General features: G+C 38.5%; 2 protein-coding genes across 3 annotated transcripts in view; one reads left to right on the forward strand and one right to left on the reverse strand.

The window, feature by feature from the left end:
- DUSP16 (dual specificity phosphatase 16) overlaps positions 1-775 on the reverse strand; it is a 121,451-nt gene extending 120,676 nt beyond the window's left edge. Inside the window, exon 1 of the mRNA XM_038576827.1 lies at positions 24-775. The gene's annotated coding sequence lies outside the window, so the exon portion shown is untranslated. The remainder of the gene's footprint in view (positions 1-23) is intronic.
- Positions 523-27,900, forward strand: CREBL2 (cAMP responsive element binding protein like 2). Of its 2 annotated transcripts, XM_038576835.1 has the most exons (4): positions 583-923; positions 21,130-21,327; positions 21,918-22,062; positions 24,761-27,900. In XM_038576835.1, exons 1-4 carry the CDS (start codon positions 909-911, stop codon positions 24,763-24,765), a joined length of 363 nt encoding a protein of 120 aa, XP_038432763.1. In that variant the 5' UTR covers positions 583-908; the 3' UTR covers positions 24,766-27,900. The 2 variants fall into 2 exon arrangements, with proteins under 2 accessions (XP_038432762.1, XP_038432763.1); XM_038576834.1 differs by lacking the exons at positions 21,918-22,062; positions 24,761-27,900 and adding an exon at positions 14,917-15,020 and having other exon boundaries at positions 523-923; positions 21,130-21,267.

A 27,900-nucleotide genomic window follows, 5' to 3' on the forward strand; every position in this document is an offset into this window, starting at 1 on the left:
AACATTCCTTTGCACATACATACCACATTCGTCGGATCCATTCATCCGCTGATGGACATTGGGGTTGTCTCCACTTTTGGACTATTATGGATAAGGCCTCTAAGAGAGAACACTGGTGTGCAAGTTTTCATTTCTTTGGAATTGCCGGCTATGTCGTAACTTTACGTCTAATACGGTGAGGCACTGCCAAATTGTTCCCTAAAGCAGCTGCAGCCCTGCACGCTATTAGTTTCCTTTCCTCTTTTTATGAAGAAGCTTCAGGGTCTCCTCGGCGTCCCGGAGGAGGGCCTGCTCCCAGGGTTCCTCCCTCCCGAGGGCTTCCACGGGGCCCCAAGCTCGTCCCACCGGTGCCCAGAGCGCGGCTGGTCCAACCCAGCGCCCCGTTGGAGACGTAGTCTGGCCTCCCGGCTGGCCCCTCCCCCGCACCGCTCGCAGGCCCGAGGAAAACAGACGCCTGGCTGAGGGTGTGTGGACATTGTAGTTTTCTTCGTAGTCAGCCCCGCAGAGAGTGCGTTAGAGAAAACTACAATCCCCAGAATGCCGTCGACTACGGCACCCGAAGAGGCCATTCCGCGTGCAGTGTTCCCGCCCACTCTCCGGTCCGGGCCGCTCTCCAGGGCGTCTGTAAACACACCCAGAGACTGTCATGGAGGGGGAGGAGGAGGCGGCGGCGGCGAAAGGAGGCGTTTTGGGCCGCCTCCAGGGTCCGCTCTGTCATTCCTGAACTGGTCCCTCGTCCCCGTGACTGTGGCATCAGGGAAGCGAACTGTTAGGCGAGAGGAGGAGACAGTCAGAACCATATCCCCTTCTTCCCCCGGGGCGGGGGCCGGGCCGGGCCGGGCCAGGCCGGCTGAGCCGGGGGAGGGCAGGGGGAGGGAGCGCCTGGCCAGGCCGGCCTGTCCGCGGAGATGGATGACAGTAAGGTAAGTCCTGTGGTTTGCACGCGCAGCTGCCGCCGCCGCCGCCGCCTCCTGCTTGTCGCTAAGGGCTAGACCCGCCGCTGAACCTCAGCCCGGTAGCCACGCCAACACCCAGCAAACACCTGCCTTAGACATCCCGGAGCCTCCGGCTATTACCCCCGTGGTACCCAGCCAGGAATTCAGGGGACGGGGCGCTGCGTCTTTCCAGAAGGGGCCCTCTCTGGAAATTTCTCCCTCCCAGGGCAAGCCTGTTTGTCAGCTTTTCCAGGTAGTGCCAACCCTCGTCCTTGACTTGCCCAGCAAAACGAGTGAAGAAACTTACCGTGCTTTTCTTTTTGCCTTCCCCTGACCCCCTTCCAGACTTTCCCCAGTTTGGAGACCTTAATTAGGGCACCCTGAACCAGCCCTATTCCCCTTGAAGGTTCCCCTTTCTTCTCGCAGCCTCCCTTACTCAATGCCCCATTCATATAATCAGTTCACTCCCCCTCTGAGCTATTTTCCTGTGGTTGGTTGGTTGGAACACTCTGCTAAGCTCCTGTTGCTATTCGTCCAGAATCTAACCTCCTCTAGAAAGCCTTCCCTAAGAAAAGTAGTGAATTCCTTCTTGTTAATCTGTCTTAATATCCTACCACCATTCCCCTATCGCAATCCAAATCACTTGTCCCTGTGATTCTAACAGGCGTTGTTCATTCTTGGCTGATTCATGTAGTTTGTGTATATAACGTATCTCTGCCCTATGTCTATCTACGTTAGTGTTATCTAGTTTTATTTCATGAAGATAGGGATGATCAGCTTATTGATGTTTTAGAATGTTTAGAAAATTGGACTTTTTTTTTTTTTAAAGGAGTCTGACTTCTAGACTTTACCAATTTTTGAAGTAGAAAGTCACTCCTTTATGCCTTTCAGAGGTCTTCCTTTTCAGTCTCTGGCATACTGCTTGTGCTAGCTTTTTTTCTTTCTTTGGGTGCCCTTTCCCCCTCCCACCTTACCATTAACACTTTGCAGCTGTCACGTTTTTGTTTCACCCACCCTTAGAATGAAAAAAAATTTCTAGCTTTTCTGTGCTGCCTGCTTTATTCTACATTATCTCCCTCTTCCTGCTCTTACAGAAGGCTCTAAGAAAAATGATTAGACGGAAGGGAAAGCCCAATGCAATAGTCTGGAATTGAGACTCACCTGGAGAAACAGATTGTTTGTGAAGTAGCAAACCCCAACAGGAAGTTGTGTTTCCAAGACAGAAAGGGGAAGTTCTGAAAGTTTTCCAGACATCAGAAAATAATTTTTCCATGAATGCCTTGTTAGCTTGATTGTTCAGTATTATTAATTTTGAAAGCAAATCTGAATACTGTATCCATTATCGTTTTGCAGAAAATAATGTTATGGCTCCTTAAGGATGCTAAAATAACATTGTTCTTTAATTTCCTTAATTTGAGGCAATAAATTCTACAAAATCTTTAGTTCAGACTTTTGAAACATTTAATAACTCTCAAAATCTTCAGTAGTCTCAACTCCAAGAAAAATACATAGGATTTTGAGCTATTTTTCTTACCTGTCAAATCACATAGGAGTCATTTCTAAAGCTAGCAAACTGTAGTGGAGAGTATAAAATTTTATTGTTTTCCCTAAAAGAATGAAGGTAAATCTTGGGGTGTAGACGATCCATAACTTACTTCCTATAGGGTTCACAAGTAATGCAAAATGAACTCAGTTCTCATTCTTTTTAATTGATTATTTTTAGAAACCAGCAGTTACTTAAATCTTTAATGATTATGGGAAAGAAAATCCACTCCACATGTCTCTGGATGGACAGTGCTTCTGTGAATACACTACTTTCACTTTGAATACATGTCATAGTTGTGAATGAGTAATACTTAAATGCCATGTACAGCAAAATCGGAACTACTCTTCCGGCACCGGGCATTATGAAACAGCCCTTAAGTCTTTGGCAGCTCCCAATCCTGCCTTTCTCTGTGCTCTAGTTGTTGGAGTCCTGCAGAATTACATTGTCCTGCTAGCATACACATACATACTCACACACAAAACACATTTTCTTTTTTTTTTTTTAGATATTTATTTATTCATGAGAGAGAGACACAGAGAGAGAGAGAGAGAGGCAGAGACACAGGCAGAGGGAGAACCAGGCTCCATGCAGGGAGCCCAATGTGGGACTCGATCCCTGGCCTCCAGGATTATGCCCTGGGCCGAAGGCAGGCGCTAAACCGCTGAGCCACCAAGGGATCCCCCACATTTTCTCTTCACATTATGTATAGGTAATGGAGTCTCAGGTTCCATTTTCTCCTGAGTAAGAGGAGGTGAGAGTTGGAGTTTGGGATTCTGGTGGCTGAGCATAAAGTATGGTGGGGGGACACCTGAGTGGCTCAGTGGCTGAGCGTCTGCCTTTGGCTCAGGGCGTGATCCAGGATCCAGTCCCGCATTGGGCCCCCTGCAGGGAGGCTGCAGAGGGCTCTCTGCAGAGGGTTTCTCCCTCTGCCTGTGTCTCTGCCTCTCTCACTCTCTCTGTGCCTCTCATGAATAAAAAATATATACATATTTTTTAAAAATAAATGAATAAAGTATGGTGGGAGAGAAAAAAGGGTGCCAAATTAGTTGACAGCAAGGCCAGGGGAATAGAAAGAGGATGCAGTGGTCAGGAGTGGCAGTTATAGAGAGACAGTATTTGAATGAGCAGGTTGGGAAACAGATGATGATATGAGGACCTCCCTTTATAAGGATTCAATATCCTGATTTTTTTTTTAAGATTTTATTTATTCATGAGAGAGAGAAAGAGAGAGAGAGAGAGATAGGCAGAGGGAGAAGCAGGCTCCCTGTGAGGAGCCTGATGTGGGATTCGGGACCAGGTCCCTAGCTAAAAGCAGACACTCAACCACTGAGCCATCCAGGTATCCCTTCTGAGTTGTTTTCATCAGTAGTGATGAATGAGTTTGCCAGGAGCTCTCCACATTCTGTCATCTAGCTTTCTAGAGTCAGAGTCACACAGATTTGAATGAAAATGAAGCTTTGCCTTTCTACCATCTAGCAATGTGCCTGATACAGCATAGAGTACTCTTTAATAGTGACTGAATTAAGTTGGAGCAGAGTAATATTAAGGAGATTGCCCTGATGTACCCAGGCTTTATTAATCAGTGTGCTCCATTGAGCCCCCCAGGCAGAGTATATAGACAATGGCAAATGGCAAAAATAAAGCAAGAGCTAGATGGGCATCTGAAAGTAGGGGCTTGGGAAAGTGCTAAGTAGCAGAGCTCAAACACTGAGTAGATCTCTACTAGGCTAGATGGGAAGGAACAACCTTGGCTGAGTTAATTAACGTTTCTGAGTTTCCATTTTATCTATTAAATTGTCAATACCATTTTCATAGGCTTTGTTGAGGATTAGAGATAATGCATTATTATAAAGCACTGAGTACAGAGTCTAACACATAGTAAACACAAAAAATATTATTGTTACTTAAGAGTGACTTCTTTGGTCTTAGCACAATGCAGTAGGTACTTGAGATGCTCATTTTATTCTTTTTTTTTATTAATTCTTAATTGCATGCTATTCGCAACATTTGCAGCAATGCTTATTTATCCTACACTACCCTTTGCTCCTAACCATGCCCCGAGATGGGAAGGGGCAATGGGATGGGGCATGAAATGAACTTAAGCTGTGCATTGAACTGTCAGATTGTGTGAGAAAGGTAGTCTCCTGAGCCTACCTGCATGTCTACCACTAGGAAAAAGTGCTTGTTTTTACAAAAGCTGCTTCTTCCTGACTTGCTGCATTCAATTACAAAGAAAATAAAAGTGTGTTATTTTCAGAGGCTTTGATCATAGGCAGAAGATTCTTATTTTTTTAATTTTATATATGACTTTTATGTTTATTGAATCAATGACTGATATAAATGGAAATATCCTAGACCAGATGCATTCCTGCCACAGGATAAGCTGACAGTAGACTACCATACTGTATTGCCTGACAGTGTAGGGCATCAAGTTTCAGTTCAGCGACTGACAAGAAAGTGGGCCAGACACTGTCTAATCATACTAATATACTATACTATATGGATAGTATACTAATATGGATGCTGTTTCCTTAATAGACTTCACAGACTTCAATTTACCTGTAGGACACACGATTATCTGAAAATAAGGTTTCTTACACCTTCCTTACCTCTTATGTAAGAAGATAGGGTCTTCTGTTGCATTCAACTGTTCGGGGTAGCATTGATTCTCACAAAAATTTTAACTTGGCCAAAAAATGTCTTTGACATTCCCAGACCTGCCTTTGGCCCTTGAAATCCCTCCTATTGATCCTTTATCCATCCTTTGCCATAGTTGGGGCTGCCACCTTGAGCAGTGCCACAAAACTCCAGACATTTTCTGCCTTTCCTGTCCTCCTCTTCATCAGTGCTAACCACAGGACTAACACAGAAGAGCCAGTCTACCAAACAAATCTCTGACAGATTTAATGTACCTTCCTTTGCTGTTTAGATTACATGCACATTTTACATAGGGCACCTCAAAAGATAGTTTAACCCTAAAGAGTAATTTTAATACTACAGAAACCAGTTGAAATCTAAGTTTACTTATCCTTATTCAGAATGATTAATTAACTCTTTTAAGGTTTTCAGAAAAGTTTATTCATTCATTAATTCATTAAATACTTGTTGAACACCTAATATGTACATGCATTGTGCAAGAGAGATACAAAGGTAAAAAGTTTATAACTATTCTTGGGAGCTTACATTTCAGTGGGCTAAGTAGACCTATAGAAAAATCATTACAATATAGTGAGGTTAAAAAAAATTAGGGCACTAGAGGCAAAGTGCTTTTGGAGTGGTATGAATGGATGCCTGTCTAGGCATGTCGCACATGGGTTCACACAGTAGGAGTGAATCTGTGAGGAAGAATAGGAGTTCCCTAGAAAATGGGAAAGAAGGAAAATCTTGTACTAAAGCATATTGCACTGGATAATAAGTATTATGCTATAAGTTAGTGCAGGAATTGGCATATTTTTGGTAAAGGGCCAGATAGTAATTATTTGCTGGCCATATGATCTCTGTTGCAATTATTCAATTCTGCCAATTTAGCACAAAAGTAACTATAGGCAGAACTTAATGATGAGGTGTGGCTGTGTTCTAATAAAACTTTATTTACCAAAACAGGGAAGGGGCTGGGCTTTGCATGCCATCAGGGCTATGGATTGCTGACCCCTGAGCTAAAACATAAAACACAAGTAGAGGTGTGGGCAGAGACAAAGATGGAAAAGTAAGCAGAGGCCAGATCACGATATGCTTGGCAAGTTAAGCTAACAAATTTTGGTCAGTATTTTTAAAGTGTGGAATAAAGAAAACACCTGCTGACCCAGAATCTTGAGACTGGGGCTTGGGAAATTGAATTTTAATTAGGCTCCCCACTTGAGTGGCTCATATGCTTACCGAAGGTTGAAAACCAAGGCCATAGATGTTGGGGAGCCATTGAATGATTTTAAAGCAGAGGTAGGGATCCCTGGGTGGCTCAGTGGTTAAGCGTCTGCCTTTGACTCAGGGCATGATCCTGGGATTTGGGATTGAGTCCCACATCGGGCTCCCTGCATGGAGCCTGCTTCTCCCTCTGCCTGTGTCTCTACTTCTCTCTGTGTGTCTCTCATGAATAAATAAGGTCTTTAAAAAAGTAATGCAGAGGTAACTATCGAATTTGGGTTTTTGACAGAAAAAATGCTAATGGCTATCTGGAGAATGATTTGGGGTAAAGATGTAGGAACTGCAATAAGATAAGAGGCAGATGGTCCAGTTAGGTAAGAATGTGGATTTTGGCATAAAACCAGAGTTCAAGTCTTCTTTCTACCACTTTTCAAGCTGTTATGATTTTGGACAAATTAGAATTAAATATAAGAACAGTTGACCCTTGAGGTATCTGGCCGGCTCAGTCGGTAGACCATGTGACTCTTGATCTTGGGTCATATGTTCAAGCTCTACATTGAGCGTAGAACTTATTTTAAAAAAAAATCAGTTGACTCTTGAGCACCACAGGTTTGAACTGCACAAATCCACTTACAGGTGGATTTTTAAAGTACATATATATAGTACAGTACTGTAAATATATTTTTCATCCTTATGATTTTAATATTTTCTCTAGCTTTATTGTAAAATTCTGTAATACATATAGCATACAAAATATGTGTTAATTGACTGTTAATGTTATTAGTTAGGCTTCCAGTCAACGTTAGACTACTAGTAGTCAAGTTTTGGGGGAATGAAAAGTTACAGGTGGTTTTTTGACTACTCGGGGGCTGACACCCATCACTCCCATGTGATTCAATAGTCAGTTGTATATATGTGAGCCCAAATCACAAGAACTTAGTATATATCTCATGGGTTCTCAGTAAATGCTAGTCCTTTCTGACTCCTCCCCAGCTTTGTTAGATTGCTCATAAAAAAGACCTGAGCTGAAGACCAGATTGAGAGTTTCGGTTGTGGTTGATAGAGCATGAATAAAATCCTTCAAGGAGAAGAGTGTGGACAGAAGAAAGAGCTAGAAAGACAGAACCCTGGAAGACAGTAAAATGATCAGAAGAGGCCGAGGAATAGGACTTAGCAACGTAAATGGGAAAGGAGAGATTAGTGATAAAAAAAAAAAAAAAAGTACAAGGGGGAAAAAAGGGGCTATTATGCTGTCTAAGGGACCAGAGAATTTTTTTAAAAAGATTTTATTTATTTATTCATAGAGACAGAGAGAGAGAGGCAGAGACACAGGCAGAGGGAGAAGCAGGCACCATACAGAGAGCCTGACGTGGGACTCGATCCAGGGTCTCCAGGATCACGCCCTGGGCTGCAGGCGGCGCTAAACCACTGCGCCACTGGGGCTGCCCGAGATTTTTTTTTTTTTTTTTAAGATTTTATTTATTCATAGAGACGCAGAGAGAGAGAGACAGAGACCCAGGCAGAGGGAGAAGCAGGCTCCATGCAGAGAGCCTGATGTGGGACTCCATCCAGGGTCTCCAGAGTGTCCAGGATCACGCCCTGGGCTGCAGGCGGCGCTAAACCACTGCGCCACCGGGGCTGTCCGACCAGAGAATTTTTAAAGAGGGAATTTAGTCAACAATATGAGATGCTACAAAAGAGATCAACAGTGAAAAAGTATCCATTGCACTTGGAAAATAGGAGATTGTTTATGAACCTAGCAAGAGAATTTTCCCTAGAGTGATAGGATAGAAGCCAAAATGTAGCAGTTGAGAAAGAGCTGGACAGGAAAGAAGTAAAGGCAGGTATACACCACTCTTACGGAGTCAGTTTGTAACAGTTTTAAGGCATAGCTAAAATATATACAGTATTATATTTAGCTGCGAACAATCATAGCTGGGGACTGGGGACAGGCATAGGTGTTGGGAGAGGAGAGGCAGGAGTTAACTCTAAGTTCAGAGAGGCCTACTTTATCTTCTTCCTCCTTCCGTTGACTAGAAAAACTGGCAGAAAGGTTAGCAGCAGGAAGATGTGATTAGACTTTCTTTCTGAAGATCTGGTAAATAAAAGGCCTAACCCACAGCTGTGAAGGAAGTTTTAGGAGTCATAACACCAAATGAAAATGTAGCTACTTGTTTTTTCTTTAAAGTGGTAAAGAGCACTAGCTGGGCACATTCATCTCTATCTTATTTTTCTTTAATCAGTTGGAGATAACTTTTCATGTTTTTAAAAAGAGTGAAACAAGCCCTCCTGCTCTTTTTTTTTCTAGGTTTGGCTGTTGCTACCTACCACTTCGTGTAAATGCAGTAATTCTCTTAGAATTAATAGTTTGAAACTTTTATGAGTTGCCTTAAGAATTAGAGCATTAGGATATAAATAAGTGCAAAGAGGGTAATAAAATAGTTAAAGAGTTCTTAACTGGTTTTTCAGATTTTATATCCTGTACGAGGGACCTTTTTTCTTTCTTTCTTTCTTTCTTTCTTTTTTTTTTTTTTTTTTACAACTTCTGTAAGTTGGTCGTGATACCAACAAGTCAGTTTCAGAATATTCCTAATTTATTGGAAGTAGAAAACACAGCTTTTGTGCCCGAGGAGCTCACGTTGCTTAGAGGTGATAGAACTTAAATCTGTGAGGCCACCAAAAAACTCCAATAAAACATATAAATTCAGTGTGTTCACTATATTATATGTTCCAGACATTTGGAGAAGAAAATAGCATATGGAGAGAGGGTGATCGTCAGGGATAGGAAGGTGATTATCAAAGAAAGAGGGCTAGAGCTGACTCTAACCAAAGAAAGCATAACATTTCCCATCCTGGATGGTGGTCACAGAGAAATGGTGAGGATAGATGGGAATGCAGGGGATGAGGTAAAGTCCTAGAGGGGCATGACTTGATATGATTCCCGCGTTGGAAGTAATGAAAGAGAGGATTGGGTTGGTGAGTGGGAGGCTGGATGTAGTGGGCTGAATGGTGGTCTCTAGAAAGATATATGTGTCCTAATCCCTGGAACCTGTGAATATCACCTTATGTGGTAAAAGTGAATATTACCTTATTGGGGAAAAAAAGTGATTAAGTTAGTGATTTTGAGGAAAAATTTATCATGGATTATTTGGGTGGACCCTAAATTGAATGACAAGTGTCCTCATAAGAGTGAGGCGGAGGGAGATTTGGCAGACAGGTGTGGTGGCAGTGTGACCACAGAGGTAGAGACTGGATTGCTATGGCCACCAATCAAGACACACTGATAGCTACTAGAGGTTGGAAGAGACAAAGGATGGATTCTCCCTTTCGGTCTCCAGAGGGAGTGCAATCCTGCCAAACTTCTGGCTTCCAGAACAGAAAGAATACATTTCTGTTGTTTTAATCACCACTAAGTTTGTAGTAATTGTCACAGCAGCCACAGCAAACTGATATACTGGATATGGTGACCTAGTAAGCAGTGCTGAGTCAGAGGTCTTCTCTTCAGCTGTAACATGGCCAAAGGGCCGTTACAGTTTATTCTTTCTGTAATGATCAGATACTACCTTTTGTTTGTTTGTTTGTTTGTTTGTTTTGTTTTGTTTTACAGTGAAGGAAAATACAGCGAAGTTATTTTAATAAGCTGAGAAGAAAGGTTAACTCTTTGGCAGCTCTTTGCAAGATGGATTAGCTAGAAGTGGGAGTGGAAAAGGAGAGATGGTAGGAAGACCCACTGAGAACCTGTTGTAGCAATCTGTGAGGGGGGATCAGACTAATACAGATAGTAGGAGTAAAGAGGAAGAGCTAAGTCAGATTTTATAAAGGAACAGATTGGCTTGACTTCAGTTGGTGGGCATGGAGGGCCGCAACAGTAGAGGGAAGTTTCAAGGAAGCATAAGATGAAAAGTGCCAGCAAGTGCCTAATGTCCCAGTGAGCTGGATGGAGTAAGTGAGTGACTGTATAGTATTAATATAGCAGTGCATATAAAGCATTGTCAGTTTTAGGGCCTCTTCAGGGCATGATATGATCAAGTCAGTCCCACCATGAAGTTGGGGGAATTGTCATACTTGATGATAGTGAGTTACTTTGTGACAAGTTGCTGTGATGCAAACAAGGGGTCTTAGGTTCTAGACTCTGCTCTGATACTGAAATTCTCTGGACTAAAATTTTGTCATCTATAAAGAGATCACTGTGCATCTGTGTGTGTGTGTGTGTGTGTGTGTGTGTGTGTATGCATCCCTCCATCACCAGCACTCTTGTGTACACCCATGTCCTGCCCTTTATGATGTTACTGTTTATTTCATGTCTGCTGTGTTTCATGAGTCTATAAACCTTACAGTTTCGGACCTCATCTTCTTACACTAACATTCCTGGAGTTTCACAGTGTTTGGGGCATGGTGTATGTTCAATATATGGCTGTTGAATAAAGGAATTAATTTTCCCATCTTTACCTGAAAAAGATGAGCATGATGCTAATTCCTCACCTGAAATGGTGTGAAATAACATAATATGTAAAGTGTTTATTTTTTTTTTATTTTTTATTTTTTTTTTATATGTAAAGTGTTTAATTCAAGACTTTGTCCATAGCTCTATCCCTGCACACCCTGATTTCGCCTTGAATTTAAGTGTTTGTTGTTAGCTCCTAAAAAGCTAGAAGTAGAATGAGCCAAGAATCTGGAATAGTATTTAATCTGGACCCCAGGGTCTTCCTTATTTTAAGAAGCTCCTAGATAGCGCACAACTCCTCTTTCTATGAAGTTAAACTTGTTGACTGGGAAGCCTGTGCCATAAATACTCAGACCTTTGCAGACTAGGTTCTGTTCTTTCTCTGTAATGGTTACATTTAGAATTATCAGGAACTCCCTCTTGGCTAAATCCATAGTTGTATGTTAATTCTCGGCCTTTTTAAACTCACAGATTAAAAAACCCTTATGCTTATCCCCTCCCCTCTGTGATTCTTTCTCTTCATAAGCTTGTGTCTCCATGCCACCTTGATTCTTCTCTTTCTTCTATTCTTTCTGCTTAAGATTCATATATTTTTTTAACAGCTATCTTTTTAAGATAACAGCTTTACTGAAAAATAATTCACAAAACATAATTCACATACTATAAATTCATCCTTTAAAACTATACAATTCTGTGATTTTTAGTACAATTGACTCTTGAACAACATGTGGGCCCACTTATACATGGATTGTTTTTCAATAAATACAGCACAGTACTGTAAATGTATTTTCCTTATGATTTTCTTAACATTTTTTTTTATTGGGCAGCCCCGGTGGCGCAGCGGTTTAGCACCGCCTGCAGCCCAGGGTGTGATCCTGGAGACCCAGGATCGAGTCCCATGTCGGGCTCCCTGTATGGAGCCTGCTTCTCCCTCTGCCTGTGTCTCTGCCTCTCTCTCTGAATGAATAAATAAATAAATCTTAAAAAAAAAAAAAAAAAAAGAACTCCAAAGAAATCTTATAAAAAAAAAGAACATTTTCTTTTATCTAGCTTACTTTATTATAAGAATATAGTATCTAACACATATAATACACAAAATATGTACTAGTTGACTGTTTATGTTATCAGTTAAGCTTCCAGGTAACAGTAGTCAATTAGTAGTTAGGTTTTGTGGGAAATCAAAAGTTATACATGGATTTTTTTGACTGCTTGGAGGTCAGCTCGTAACCCTCTCATTGTTCAGAGGTCAACTGTATATTTACAGAGTTGTGCTATGGTCACCACTGTCTTTCCAGAACGTTTTCATTACCTTAAAAAGAAACTCTTATAAACAAAATGTGGTATATCCATATAATATAATATTATTAAGCAATAAAAAGAAATGAACTATTAAGCCACAACAAAGATAGAGAGGAACTTACATGCATATTACTAGCTGAAAGAAACCAGTTTGGAAAGTACCTACCATGTGATCCCAACTATATGACATTCTGAAAAACATAAAACTATAGAGGTAGTAAGAAGGTCGGTGATTGCCAGGACTCTGGGGGTAAGGGAGGGAAGAATAGGTGGAATGTGGGGTTTTTAGGGCAGTGAAAATATTCTGTATGATACTATAATGGGAGATACATGATATATGCATTTGTCAAACCCAAAAAACTGTACAACACAAAGAGTGAACCCTAATGTAGACTTTGGATTTATTAATAACATTGGTTTATCACCTGTAATGAATGTACTACACTAATGCAAGATGTTAATAACAGGGGACACTGGAAGGGTGGAGAAAAAGGGGATATATGGGAACTCTCTGTACTGTCTGCTTCATTTTTTTTTATAAACCTAAAACAGCTCTAAAAAGCAAAGTATATTAATTTTAAAAAGAAAAAAAAATGAAACCCTTTAGCAGCCAGTCCCTATCCTCTCCTTCCCTTCCCCCTACCCTAAGCAATCTATAATTTTAATTTCTTTAAATTTGCCTTTTCTGGACATTTTGTATGAATGGAATCATACAGTGTGTGCCCATTTGTGTTTGGCTACTTTCACATGGCATAATGTTTACAGTGTTCATCTTTTTTTCTTTTTTTTGCTCCACCCCCCCCTCCAGTGTTCATCTATGTTGAACCATGTATCAGTATGTCATTCCTTTTTATGTCTGAATAATGTTCCATTTTATGGACACACTACATTTTGTTATCTACTCATCAGCTGATGGACGTTTGGGTTGATTTCCACTTTTTAACTATCGTGAAATACGGTGCTATGAACATGAATTGTACAAGTTCTTATGTGGATATAGGTTTTCATTTCTTAGGGAGATAGACCTAGGAGTAGAATTCCTGGGTCATATGATAATTCTGGTTTATTATTTTGGGAAACATGCAGATGGTTTTCCAAAGTGGCCACCATTTTATATCCCCACTAGCAATGTATGTGAGTTCCATTTCTCCACAGCTCCACATTATTTGCTGCTTTTTATTATATAGCCATCGTAGTGGGTATAAAGTGTTATCTCTTAGTTTTGATTCAAATTTCCAAAATGACTAATGATGTTGAATGTTTTTTCATATGTATATTGGGCATTTATATATCTTCTTTGGAGAAATGTCTATCCATACACTTTGCTCACACTTTAATTGGGTTGTCTTTTTTGTTGAATTGTCAAATTTCTTTATATATTCTGGATACAAGTCCCTTATCATTGTATGATTTACATATATTTTCCCCATTCTGTGGGTTGACCTTGATGGTGTTCTTTGAAGTACAAAAATTTTAATTTTGAAGTCCAATTTATTTCTTTTGTTGCGTATGCTTGTGGTGTCACATCTAAGAAACCCTGGCCTAATCCATGGTCACAAGTTTATCGCTGTTTTTTTCTAAGAGTTTTATAAATATAGTTCTTACATTTAGGTTTTTGTTCTATTTTGAGTTAATTTTTGTATATGGCATGTTATAGGAGTCTAGCTTAATTCTTTTGCTTGCAGATAACCAGTTGTCCCAGCACCATTTATTGAAAAAGACTGTTTTATTCCTATTTCTCTATTGTTTTGGCACCTTACTAAAAATCAATTGACCATAAATGTAAGGGTTTATTTCTGGATTCTCATTTCTTTTTCATTGATATGTGTGTGTACCCCTGTGCCATTGCCACTCTATCTTGATTACTGTAGCTTTCTAATAAAATTTTAAATCAGAAATTATACGCCATCCACTTTTGTTGTTTTTCGGATTGGCTATTTTGGGTCCCTGTGTTTTTATTATTATTATTTTTTTAAAGATTTATTTATTTATTCGTGATAGACACAGAGAGAGAGAGAGGCAGAGACACGGGAGGAGGGAGAAGCAGGCTCCATGCCAGGAGCCCGACGTGGGACTTGATCCCGGGACTCCAGGATCGCGCCCTGGGCCAAAGGCAGGCACCAAACCGCTGAGCCACCCAGGGATCCCCTGATTTTTATTATTATTATTATTATTATTATTATTATTATTATTATTATCTTTTCAATTTCTGCAAAAAGGCAGAGTGTATTATAAGTAATCTCTACACTCGGCATGGGGCTCAAACTCATGACTGTGAGATCAAAAGTTGGATGCCCACCAACTGAGCTGGAATTTTGATAGGGATTGTGTTGAATATGTTGTGTTGAATTTGTACATAGATCCATTTGGGGAGTATTGTTATCTTAACAATATTTAGCCTTTCAATTTATTAACATGGAATGTTTCTACTTTTTTTTTCTACTTTTATTAGATCTTTAGCTTCTTATAATGCTGTTTTATGGTTTTCAGTGTACAAATCTTGTACTTCTTTTGTTAAATTTATTCCTAGTTCATTCTATGAGGTCAATATTAGCCCAATACCAAAACCAGAGAAGTCATAAGAAAACTATAGACCAATATGTTTTATGAGAAAGGATGCAAATACCCTCAATAAAATGCTATTCTAAATGATATATTTTTATGCTATTCTCAGTGAATGTTTTTACAATTTCATTTCAGATTGCTCATTGTATATAGAAATGGAGCTAATTTTTGTTTATTGATCGTGTCCTTTGCAACCTTGTTCACTCATAGTTTTTGTGTATTCCTTAGGATTTTTTCTTTTTTTCCTTTTTTTTAAAAAAAATAAGCCCCATGCCCAGCATTGAGTCCAACATAGGACTTGAACTCCTGACCCTGAGATCAAGACCTAAACTGAGATCAAGAGTCGGATGCTTAACCAACTGAGCCACAGGTACCCCAAGAGTTTCCTGTATATAAGATCATATCATCCCAAATAGGAATAGTTTTACTCTTTCCATTCCAATCTGAATGAAGTCTCTCTTTTTTTTTTTGCCTAATTGCTGTGGCTAGATTTTTCAATACAATGTTGAGTGGAAGTGATGAGAGACCAGATCTTTGTCTTTTCCTGATCTTTGGGAGGAAAGCTTTCAATCTTTCACCCTTAAGTGTGATGTTAGCTGTGGGTTTTTCAACCTTTATCAAGTTGAGGGAGTTCCCTTTATTCATAGTTTGTTGAGTGTTTTTTATAATATGAGGGTGTTGGGTTTTGTCAAGTGTTTTCTGAGTCTCTTGAGAAGAAAATATAACTTTGACGCTTTTTTTCTATTGATATGATGTATTATAGTAATTGATTTTTGGTTGTGACACCTACCTTTATTCCTGGGATAAGTCACACATAGCCATGGTGTATAATCCTCTTTCTGTGTTGTAGATTCAATTTGCTAGCATTTTATTGAGGATAGTTACATCTCCATTCACAAAACATATTGATCTGTGGTTTTCTTATGATATCTTTGTTTAGTTTTGGTATCAGGCTAGTTTTGGTATGGCATGATAGAATGAATTGTGAAATGTTCTTTTCTGTTTTTTGGAAGAGTTTATAAAGAGTTAGTGTTAATTCTTTATTTTTTTTTTATTTTTTATTTATTTATGATAGTCACAGAGAGAGAGAGAGAGGCAGAGACATAGGCAGAGGGAGAAGCAGGCTCCATGCACCGGGAGCCCGACGTGGGACTCGATCCCGGGTCCCCAGGATCGCGCCCTGGGCCAAAGGCAGGCGCTAAACCACTGCGCCACCCAGGGATCCCCTATTCTTTAAATGTTTAGTAGAATTCATCAGTGAAGTCACTTGGACTTGGTCTTTGTTGGAAATTTTTCTTTTTTTTTAATATTTTATTTATTTATTCATGAGCAACACAGAGAGAGAGGCAGAGACACAGGCAGAGGGAGAAGCAGGCTCCATGCAGGGAGCCCGACGTGGGATTCGATCCCGGGTCTCCAGGATCATGCCCCCGGCTGCAGGCAGCGCCAAACCGCTGCGCCACCGGGGCTGCCCTGGAAATTTTTCTATTACTAATTTAATCTCTTTGTTACAAGTCTGTTCAGATTTTCTTTCTTCTCAAGTCAGTTTTGCTATTCTGTGTCTTTCTAGGACTATTTCTCCTAGGTTACTAGCATATAATCTTTCATAGTATCCCATGTAACCATTTTTATTTCTGTAAAGTTGATAGGGATGATGTTTCTTTTGGTCTTGAATTTATTTATTTATTTATTTATTTATTTATTTATTTATTTATTTATTTATTTAGGTCTTGAATTTAGTATTTTGGATGTTTTCTCTTGACTAGTCTAGCCAGAGCTTTGTTGCTTTTGTTGATCTTTTTGAAGAACCAACTTTTGGTTTCATTGATTTTCTCTATTGTTTTGTCATCTTCTGTTTTATTTGCTCGATATTTGTTATTTCCTTCCATCAGTTTGCTTTGGATTTAATTTGCTCTTCTTTTTCTAGTTTCTTAAGGTAGAAAGTTAGATTACTGATTTCAAATCTTTTTTAGTTTAGGCATTTACAGCCCCCTTCTGAGCACTGCTTTAGCTGCGTCTCTCAAAGTTTTGGTATGTTGGGTTTTCCTTTTCATTTGTCTCAAAGTAGTTTTCTAATTTCCCTTATGATCTCTTCTTTGACCCATTCGTTATTTAGGAACATCTTTTGTTTTTTATCTGCTGTGTTTATTAAATAGTAATTGCTGTGAACTAAGAATTATATGACAGTCCTTGGTGCTTACTTTCTAAAAATCATAACATCTAGTTTTAGCTTGTTTCAATGGAGAAAGTGTTTTATTAAAAAAAGTAGTTAACAGAAAAGTAGGCTTTTCATTCTTACTTGCCTATAATAGACTTGAACATTTTAAACATATAATGAAGACAAAGTTGGTATTGCAAAAGCCCTACTGAAATCTAACATCTTTATTATCCTCCCTTTGTGTAATGAATTCTCTGTGGAGAGTAAGAAAAAAAATCAATGGCTAGCAAATTTCTTCACGAGGGCTAGGGAGACAAGCTTTCTGAGGGTTTCCCTTGGGGCTTTCTATTTCCAGTTAACAAATATATTTGGGGGAGGACAAAAAGAAAAGTAAAATGGGTAGTGGATAAAGAGATACCACTAGTTTTAAAGATAGCTATTTAAAATTCCATGTGGCTCTATGTGAATAGAAATAAAACTAGAATAGAAAAAAACTAAATTTTATATTATTTTCATAGTTTTTTTTTATTTGTGTTGTGCATAAACATCAGTACTTTCACTTAGCCATATTAATATGCTTCCTCACAGAAGAAATAGGAGAGGGCAAGGGAACAGGGTGGTTATCACTGAGTTGTGAAAACATTATGAAACATTGGTAAGGATGATTTTTGGCCCAGAGACATTTGGGAGGAATTTGTGAGGTCGATTTCAGTTTTGGTTTCTGGTTCCTTCTATTAATTTTTCCTAACCCTCCCCTAATCATTATGGCATATGAAATATATGAAGTTCATTTGTTAAAGCAGCTAGTATACTGACCCACATTTGTATATCTTTTTTTTATATAAGGTTTTATTTATTTTGAGCAAGAGAGCATGCGAGGGAGGGAGGGGCAGAGGAAGAGAGAGAATCTCAAGCTGACTCCAGGCTGAGCATGGAGCCCAATGTGGGGCTCAATCCCACAGCTCTGAGATCATGACCTGAGCTGAAATCAAGAGTCAGATGCTTAACTAAATGAGCCACCCAGGAGCCGCCCCTTGTGTAATACCTTTTTTCTCTTTTTTTTTTTTTAAGTTTTATTTTTATTAAGATTTATTTATTTATTTATTTATTTATTTATTTATTTATTCATTCATGAGACACAGAGAGAGAGAGAGAGAGAGAGGCAGAGACACAGGCAGAGAGAGAAGCAGGCTCCATGCAGGGAGCCCGACATGGGACTTGATCGTGACATGGGACTTGATCCTGATCCCGGGTCCCTGAGATCACAACCTGATTCAAAGGCAGATGCCCAGCCACTGAGCCACCCCAGGTGTCCCAATACCTTTTCTTTACAAAGTGTTTTTATACTTAGATTTCCAGTAACCCTGCAATGTACCTGGCTCTCTTGAAAACTAGTACACTAATCAGATTTTAGCTGGCACCCAAAGCCAAGAATTCAGTCTACCATTGAGGAAAAATTAAACTAGAGAAATGGTGGTTATGTGGTTTTAATGTAATTTTACAGGAGAGGACATAAAACACAGGAACCCTGTATTTATTTATTATGCCTTTCTAGTGGGAAAAAAAAAGAGTAAAATAATATTACTACCATAAAAACTAAACAAAGAGTTATAACTGTTGTTTTATTTTTATGACTGTGTAAGGTTTGTTTCAAAAATCAGTCCAGTCTCTGAAGTACACTATGTCCTCTTGCTGGTTTCTCAAAGACAGCCTCTCCTGAATTAATTAAAAACAGCAATATAAAAAACAAAACAAAATAAACAGCAATATATGAGGTACTAGATAATAGTGTTGTGATTGATGATTCATTTCACTACATAGAAAATAGATGTGATTACCATTTATTTTACTATAGACCTGAGTTTATACTGTAAATATGTTACTTTTTAAAAACTGTATAGTTTGAAGTTGAGACTAAAAACTAAAAAATAAAAAAAAAACTGTAGCAATAGCAGATATACTTTATTTCAATGTAGGATTATTTAAAAACATTTTATTAAAATTGTGCAGTTTCCTGAGGTATATATTATATTGGAATAAAAACATGATGCATAGTATAAAAAGCTTTAAAACACCTGGGTTTTTTTTGTTTTTTAAAGATTTATTTATTTATTCATTCATGAGAAACACACACACACACACACACACACAGAGGCAGAGACACAGGCAGAGGGAGAAGCAGGCTCCATGCAAGGAGCCTGACGTGAGACTCAATCCCGGGTCTCCAGGATCACACCCTGGGCTACAGGCAGTGCTAAACCACTGCGCCACTGGGGCTGCCCACCTGTTTGTTTTTTAAGAGCGAGAGTGCTCGGTTGGGGGGGATGAGGGGGAAGGAGCAGAGGGAGAGGGAGACAAGCAGATTCCCCGCTGAGCGCAGAGCCCCATGCAACTCAATCTCAGGACCCTAAGATCATAACCTTAGCTGAAATCAAGAGTCGAACACTTAACCCACCGACCCACCCAGGTGCCCCTAAAAGACCTGTTTTCGAAAAGTTGAAACTAATTTGGGAGTAGTACTGAAGCAGCTAGCTTTACAATAGTGGTGGAAAAGAAAGTTTTTTCCCAGAGCCTCGGAGTATTCAGTCTTGTTTCAGAGCCATGCTATTAAATGCGGGATGCAGTGGTTGACCATCATGGTATTACCCAGGGTCTGGTAAACGTGGCTGATTCATATTTACAGTTTGGTTTTCCACCTGACCATTATACTGAGTAATGATTTGATTTTTATAGAGTACTCGGCATTGTTGGTATGTGATAATTGAGAGTGATTTTCAAACAAACAAATGAATTTTTATATCCACATGAATATAGAGTTTGAGTTTTATTACCTGATAAAGCTGCTACTTTATTTCAGTGGCTTGTCAGTGTTCGAGTTTTGCATCTTTAACAGTTGCCTTGAAAGCCTCAGCAGTATTCGTTTCAAAATACTGAAGTTGTGACATTTTTATCTCCTGAGGGTACTTTTCAGAACTAGACATCATTCAGAACCTCATCAGATAAAGTAGAAAATCTGAGGCAGACTGTGTTGTAGCTTGTAAGAAACTAGCTCTAAAAGCACTTTCTCAAAAAGCTTGTTCATTGGAATAAATGTAACCTCTTTCAAGGTAATTGCTTTCAAGAAAATTTATTTGATACACAAGTTCAGGTTCATGTATTTAAAAATTCATCAAATTTAGTTCATAGTTATGTCTTACATAAAAACTTGGGGAGGTTCCAAAGCTAAACAGTGAAAAGGATTAAATTACTTTGTCAGTCACCAAAAAACTGTGCCAATGCAGGTAAATGAATAACAAAGATATTGAAAAGATGTCTTATGACCAGTGGGAGCAGTTAGAAATCTCCTGAGACAGTCTAGGGTCATAATTATAGACTTCTTGAAAGGCAGGAGAGGATTATCCTGAAGATGTCCGGGACTTCTGGTGTGTTTCTTTGGGCTCAACAAATTTAAAGAGAGAATTCACAGCCAAATCGTTCAGGACACACACACACATATATATATATATATACACATAATATATATATTTATACATACATACAAACATACGATTTTCATACAAATTTTGTTTTTTCTAATTGTAAACATTTAAAAATCATAAAAAATACAAATGAGAAAAAAGCTATTGATAATGACACCTGTCAGAAATCTTCATTTTCCTTTTAACATTCTTTTCTGTTGTTAATTTTTTTTATTTATTTGAGAGAGAGACACAAATAGTGGGAGAGAGCATGAGCAGGGAGAAGAAGGAGAGCAGGAAAAATAAGCTCTCCGCTGAGCAGAAGGAGGCTCGATCCCAGGACCCTGAAGTCATGACCTGAGCTGAAAGCAGACACTTAACCAACTGAGCCACTCAGGAGCCCCAAACATCCTTTCTTTTATGTGTTATTTTGTTTATTTGTTTACTTTGTTGTTTATATGTATGTTGAGATCACACTGAATCTTAAATGTTAATATTTTTTACTTACTATTTTCTCAAGTCAATAAAAATTCCTGTGAGCAAAACATTTAATGGCATCTTTTAGATTTTAGTATCCAGCTACATATGGTTCATAAAGTTTACTGTTAAACTACTTAAAGTTTACTACTGAAGAAATAAGGAAAACTTCAGTATTTCTTCTCTCACACTCGTGGTATCAAAAGCATCAGAAAAAAAAAATCAGGAAGCAAAGACACATCACACATTTCGTGGGATTATGCCTTCTTAGTTTCATAGGTTTCCTTTGTTTATTATTTGTCAGTGTTTTCCTTGCGAATATGCACCCCTAGTCATTTTCCTAAAAGTAGAACCGGAAAAAAAAATTCTTTTCTCTCTTGCTGAAGGTGGTTGGAGGCAAAGTAAAGAAGCCTGGCAAACGTGGTCGCAAGCCGGCCAAAATTGACCTGAAGGCAAAGCTTGAGAGAAGCCGTCAGAGTGCAAGAGAATGCCGAGCTAGGAAAAAACTAAGATATCAGTATTTGGAAGAGTTGGTATCCAGCCGGGAAAGAGCCATATGTGCCCTCAGAGAGGAACTGGAAATGGTAAGAAAGTCTATAAGTAAACAAATGAAGAAACCTACGCTTAGGAGTCAAAATGAATTTACATTAAAGTATGAAGATACCAAGCTTCGCATATCCATTTGACAAATATGGGAAAGAATATTAACCTTTAGCCAGGATGTAGGCAAATAAGCATTTTAGTATAGTGCTGGTGGAAGCAGAATGTACATGATAATTTTACTGAGAGATTGTTTATGAAAGAAAAAAAATGGAAGATAACCCAAATGTACGACAATTATTTATTTTAGGAGTAGAAATATAGTGTGACAGCAAAAACAGAAGGATTCTAACTAGTGGCACACTGGGCAAATGTTCTTTCCACCAGAGGGGCCTTTTGAGTATGAACACTACTCCAGTATATCATGAGAAGATCCATCAGCAATTGCCCACCCTCTTCTGAAAGATGGCAAGCCTCATACGTGTCCTAGGTGGTAAACAGGAAATACGGTGGAGGGTAGGATTCCCAACAGCCAATTTGACCTCTAGTTATCGGAGTTGTGTCTAGGATTTCTACCAGTGGTTCCTGAAATATGACTAATAAAATTGTACTTAAATATATTTACCTATTTCAGTACAAGCAGTGGTGCATGGCAATGGACCAAGGAAAAATCCCTTCTGAAATAAAGGCCCTACTCACTGGAGAAGAGCAGAGCAAATCTCAGCAGAACTCAAGCAGGCACACAAAAGCTGGGAAGACAGATGCTAATAGCAATTCCTGTGAGTACAGTGAATGGGAGGGTTTATATTTAGAGGAGTATCTTAGGGTAGGGTTTCTATTGACTTCTTCCCTTGGTCTGTCATTAAATAAAGTGATGTCATTTGTAATACACTAATAAGCAAGTGAAATGATGTTAGATTGTAAATATTGAAATGAATTTTACATGGGATCTATGAAGAGCAACTGATACATTTTTGGAAATTTTTAAAAATAGACTTAGCCCATGAATGGGGATATACCATTTTTGTTAATAATGTTAATAATTGTTAATAATACCTTTTATTTGTATTTTGATTTACAACTTATAAAACACTTTCACATATATTTATCATATGTATTTCCTCCAATGATTATGTTAAGGAATTACACCTTTTATTTTACAGATGAAGAAATAGCAAAGGAATTGGCTAAGGTACCCAAGGTCACACAGTTCTAATGGGAAAACCTGTCTTCACCTAGTCCAGGCTCTAGTACAGTAGCCCATCAGTGTAGGATTTTTTTTTTATTATGGTGAATTTCACATAAAAAATTAACCATTTTAAAGTAATAATTCAGAGGCATTTAGTATATTCATAGTGTTATACAACCACCACTTCTATATAGTTACAAAAATTTTTTTTTAATTTTTTGTTAAAGATTTTATTTATTCATGAGAGACACACACAGAAAGAGGCAGACGGACACAGGCAGAGGGAGAAGCAGTCTTCTCGAAGGGAGCCCGATGTGGGACTTGATCCCAGGACCCCAGGATCACCATCCAAGCCAAAGGCAGACACTCAACCACTGAGCCACCCAGGCATCCCTAGTTAAAAAACATTTTATCACCCTAAAGAAAGCCCTGGATTCATTAAGCAGTTACCTGTTCTTATCCCTCTTGCTCTTAGCAACTACGAATTTGTTTTCTGTCTCTCTGGATATTTCATATAAATGGAAACATATAGAATGGGACTTTCTGTGTCTGGCTTCTTTTGCCTAGCATGTTTTCAAGGCTCATCCACATTGTAGCATATATTAGTACTTTAGGCTACTTTATGGGTATATAATACTCCATTGTGTATGTATACCACAATTTGTTTATCCATTCATCTGTTGACATTTGTTTACCCCTTGTGGCTATTGTGAACAGTATGCTTTGAAACATGAGCATGTGTTTTAGCAAGTATGTGTTTTAGCACTTGTTTTCAATTCTTTGGTGTATATACCTAGAAGTAGAATTGCTAGCTCATACGTAATTACGTATTTAACTTTTAGAAGAACCACTAACTGTTTTCCACAGTGGCTGAAATACTCTACATTCCCACAAGCAATATATGAAGCTTTCAAATTGTCACATCTTGCCAATGCTTTTTATTTTCCATTTTTAAAAACTATAGCCTTCCTAAGATGTGAAGTAGTATCTGACTGTGGCTTTGATTTGTATTTCCCTAAAGACTAATGGTGTTGAGCATCTTCTTGCGCTTGTTGGCCATTTGTATATCTTCTTTGAAGAAATGTCTAAGTCCCTTGCCCCTGTTTTTTATTTGGGTTGTTTTTCATTTTTTTTTTGTTGTTGTTGTTGTTGAGTTGTAAGAGTTCTTTATAAATTCTGGGTTCTAGACCTTGATCAGATATATGATTCGCAGATATTTCTCCCATTCTGTAGATTGTCTTTTCACATTCTTGATAGTGTCCTTTATTGCACAAAACATTTAAATTTTGATGAAGTCCAGTTTATCTGGTTTTTTTCTTTTGTTGTTCATGCTTTGTCATATGTAACAATCCACTGCCAAATCCAAGGTCATGAAGAATTACTCCTATGTTTTCTTCTAAGAGTTTTATGGTTTTAGCTATTATATTTTAGGTCATTGATCCATTTTGAGTTAATTTTCTATGTGGTATGAGATAGAGTTCCAATTTAATTTTTTTGCATGTGAGTAACAATGTTCCAGTGCCATTTGTTGAAGAGACTGCAAAGATTTTGTGATGAAGATGTCATGGACTGGTTTCTTTATCATCGTGACTGCTTTGGGAGCACTTGGAGCAGTTATAAGAAAATGTTACAGGGTGCCTGAATGGCATTACGTGTCTGCCTTTGGCTTAAGTCATGACCACAGAGTTCTGGGATCAAGCCCTGAGCTCAGAGTTTGGCTTCTTGCTCAGCAGGGAGCCTGCTTCTCCTTCTCACTCTGCCTGCGGCTCCCTTTGCTTACGCTCTCTCTCCCTGTGTCAAATGAATTAATAAAATCTTTTCTAAAAAGTTATAAAATTTTTATCTTTCAAATTTTTTTTAAAGATTTTATTTCTTAGAGAGACAGAGAACAAAGGGAGGGGCAGAAGGGGAGGAAGAGGGACAAGCAGACTCTGCCCAGCCAGAGCCTGATGCCAGGGCTCTGTCTCACAGCCGAGATTGTGACCTGAGCCAAATCAAGAGTTAGACGCCCAATTGACTGAGCCACTCAGGTGCCCCTCTTTTAAAATATTTTTATAAAATTGAAGGGTTTGCTTTTTGTTAGCTTTTCTTAGGTCAGGTAACATTTGCCTTGCTCTAAATTGAATTAAAGAAAAAAGGCTGAATCAGCTCAGTTTTCTTTCAGTCTGTATTTTTAAAAAGCCCTTCTCCGTAGATATTAAACAAATAAAATGTATTTTAAAAAAGATTAACCAAATTTCATTCACTTCCAAACATTCTTACATTGGTAACTTTGATTTATTTTTCAGGGTGAAGATTATTCAAAATGACGAGTCACTGATAGAAGCCAATATTCTGATTCCTATGGAGGATGAATGGGCAAGATTGTACTTCTTGGCTCCATTTACTACCTACTGCTCAGTAGTCATCTCTGTAAATCTGCAGTTTCTACCAAAATGTGTGATTATAAATCCCAAAGGATTTTGCTTTAACTTTAAACACTTAGAAAATTTATAAACATTCAGACCTGTTCTGGTTGGTATTGCCACCCATGGCATTTAACATGTTGCAATGCTTGAAAACACAGGGGTAGAGAAAAGTGGGTGAAGATTGTATTTTTGCACCTTAACTCCACATTGCTTTATTGGTTAATTTATATTCTTTCCATGTATTTCATGTCATTGTATGTGTATGTGTGTTTAGGTGTCACCTTCTTTTATGTTTTTGATTGCCCTACAAAGAGAAACCAAATGGGCTGACTACTGACTAAGTTCTCAGCCTTAATGGACCTAATCTTATTTGTTTATATTTACTTGAGTAATGTTTATTTTCTGCATGAACCATGATTTCTCCTGTGAGCCATTCCAGCATAAGCTGTGAATATGTATTAACAAATATATACATTTCTATTTTTATAATCCATACTGATATGCCTGTTTTAAATAATGTACGTGTTAACAAAATCCATCAGGAAAGCCCTCAAGACAGCCTCTTTGTTGCTGTCTTCTCAAACTATATTTATAAAAGTTTGCTAGGGCTTACTCCACACTTGGAGAATAATTAGTCAAATTTCATTTTTAAGCAAGAAATAACCTTTTAGGCATTTCAGCAGCATACATCCTCTTGACAACCTAGAATATGTATGAATGTATGTATGTGTTTCTATTGTATGTCTGTATATGTATGTGGGGAGGGTAGGAGTGAATGTTCACACACATTGCCTTGTGTAGTCAACTAACTCGGAGAATTTTTCTAAAGAAAATAGGATGAAATTAGCTGCTGAGATCGAGTTTCTGCCTCAAGAGATCTGGAACAAAATGAGGGAGAAATTGCTAGTAGATCTAATGGCTGTAGGCATAACCAGAACACTTAGTTTCTTCCCTGACAAGAGTTTCGTTAAGAATGTGTTCTGAGCCAGAAAGAAACACTGTGGGTGTGCATCTGGTTTGGCCCTAACAGCACCTCCACTCCGGAGTGAAGCACTAAACTGGAGGTGTGCACAGCACCGCAGCTGGCAGGCCTGGCAGGAGGTGCAGAAGCCAGAGAGGTTTTTTTCGGTTCCCATCACAGCTATATTTACTTTCTTCCTGACTACCAGACAGAGTGATGGTTGAGGAATCAAGCTCATCATATCATACATGCAAATAGACTAGGGATCTTTCAATTTCCTCACTGGGACACTTGATCACTCTCTCTTCTCTTTCCCATAGTTAAATCAGGAACTGTGTTCTCTGTTGCTGCTAAATTATAATTGTTCTTAGCTCTAATGAAGCAAATACTTGGCTTCTAAACAGTATGTTTTGTTATGAAATGGCAGTGTAAGAGGAGGCATCATAGTCTAGATTGTGAGGCGGAACAAGAGATGGACCACATAGTTTCAGATTACAAGGTACTCTCCCCCTTTCTCTTAGGCTATGCGTTTGAATAAAGTGCTTCCCCTTAGCCCAGAGTTCCTGAAAATCTCTTCGTGTGTAGGTTGCAAACTCAGATCTAGTCTAGTCCTGTGTGACTACTGATATACCACTAGCCCAGCCTGTTGGGTCTCTGTGTTTTGGAGAACTGGGGGTTTAAGAGTATTTAATGTCTTTTTAGGATCACAAATATAGATAGATAAGAAATTGTTAAATATTCAGACCTTCAGAATTTAAGTGTTTTAAATATAGTGTTCAGATTGTAATGGGTATGTTTTTGCCATCTGGTCTACTCAAATGTATATTTTTATTTTGCAAAACAACCCAAGATTTACTCTGTGTTGCTTTTGTTCAGTACCTTTTGAATTCCCCAGAAGAGTTGTTTTCAAAGCAAACATTCCAAGATGAATGTGGCTCTTCAATGGAATGTCTCCATTGTGCCTGAAGTATTTCTTCTCGGGTTGTAATTTTAAATTACAGGGTCATTTGAGCTACCCTCCACCCCCACCTCAGTATCTTTACAAGTGCAGTGACTTTATCCTCAGGTAGAGGATGTGTAATTTTGGATGAAAGTAAATTACAACGTATTGAGTTTATTCCTAAACCCATATTTTTTTTTGGTATTTTAAAGTTGATAATACTAAGAGAAAGTTCCTTGGTCTTAAAAAGGAATGTTTTGATTGCTTTGGGTATTGTGCTGGCTGCACGTTTTGGCCACTTGAAGCATGTTAATAAATGTCACTGATTAAAACAGCTGGAGCATTTCTTTTCCCATTCCAGTTAAGAAGCAGCACACTGAAATCTCAGCATCTCTCACTTTCTGTAATGACAACATCCAGGCTGAGAGAAAACAGAAGAGAGTGAGAGAATCAGTGAGCTCTATCCCTCTGGGTCAGCGCTATTCTCTTTGTTCCCTAAGTGAAGAGAGTAATGTTTTAGTTTTCTTTTTTTTCCCCCCAAAGAAAGGAAGATAAGGGGAAAATATATATTTGTGTGTTTAGACCAGTCATATTCTGTCATTAACTTAGCATAGACCTGCCAGATATTAGAACAACTGAATATAAAATGGAGTAAGTTTGACCAGGTCAAGTTTTAGGATATAGTTGATGTTCTTAAATTTTTTTTCTATTTTATCTAAAACCTGTCTGTTGTATCTAAATCAGACTCTGTCTTACTGCAGCAAATTCATATCACTGTGTACCAGCTAATTGACAATATTTATCAGCATCACCATTTAGCATTTTATTTCATCATCTTTGAATTATGATAGACTTGATTTGGCTCATTACAAAAAGCATAGGTTTAAACTGGACTTAGCTTTAGTTAAAATAAAGGGAAAGAAAATTTAAAAACATAAATACTATATTTCACAAGAAATCAGTTGCATATTATCAATTACATTTTTAGTTTTGAAAGAAAGGAAGATTATTAATCCACATGGTATTTGGGGGCATTGAGGGAATTTTTCTTTCTCTGAAGAGCATTGTACAATTATATTTTTATGAAAAATAAAATATCTTCACCAGAGATATCTCAAA

The sequence above is a fragment of the Canis lupus genome, chromosome 27, assembly GCF_011100685.1.
Source record: "Canis lupus familiaris isolate Mischka breed German Shepherd chromosome 27, alternate assembly UU_Cfam_GSD_1.0, whole genome shotgun sequence".
Lineage (NCBI taxonomy): Eukaryota > Metazoa > Chordata > Mammalia > Carnivora > Canidae > Canis > Canis lupus.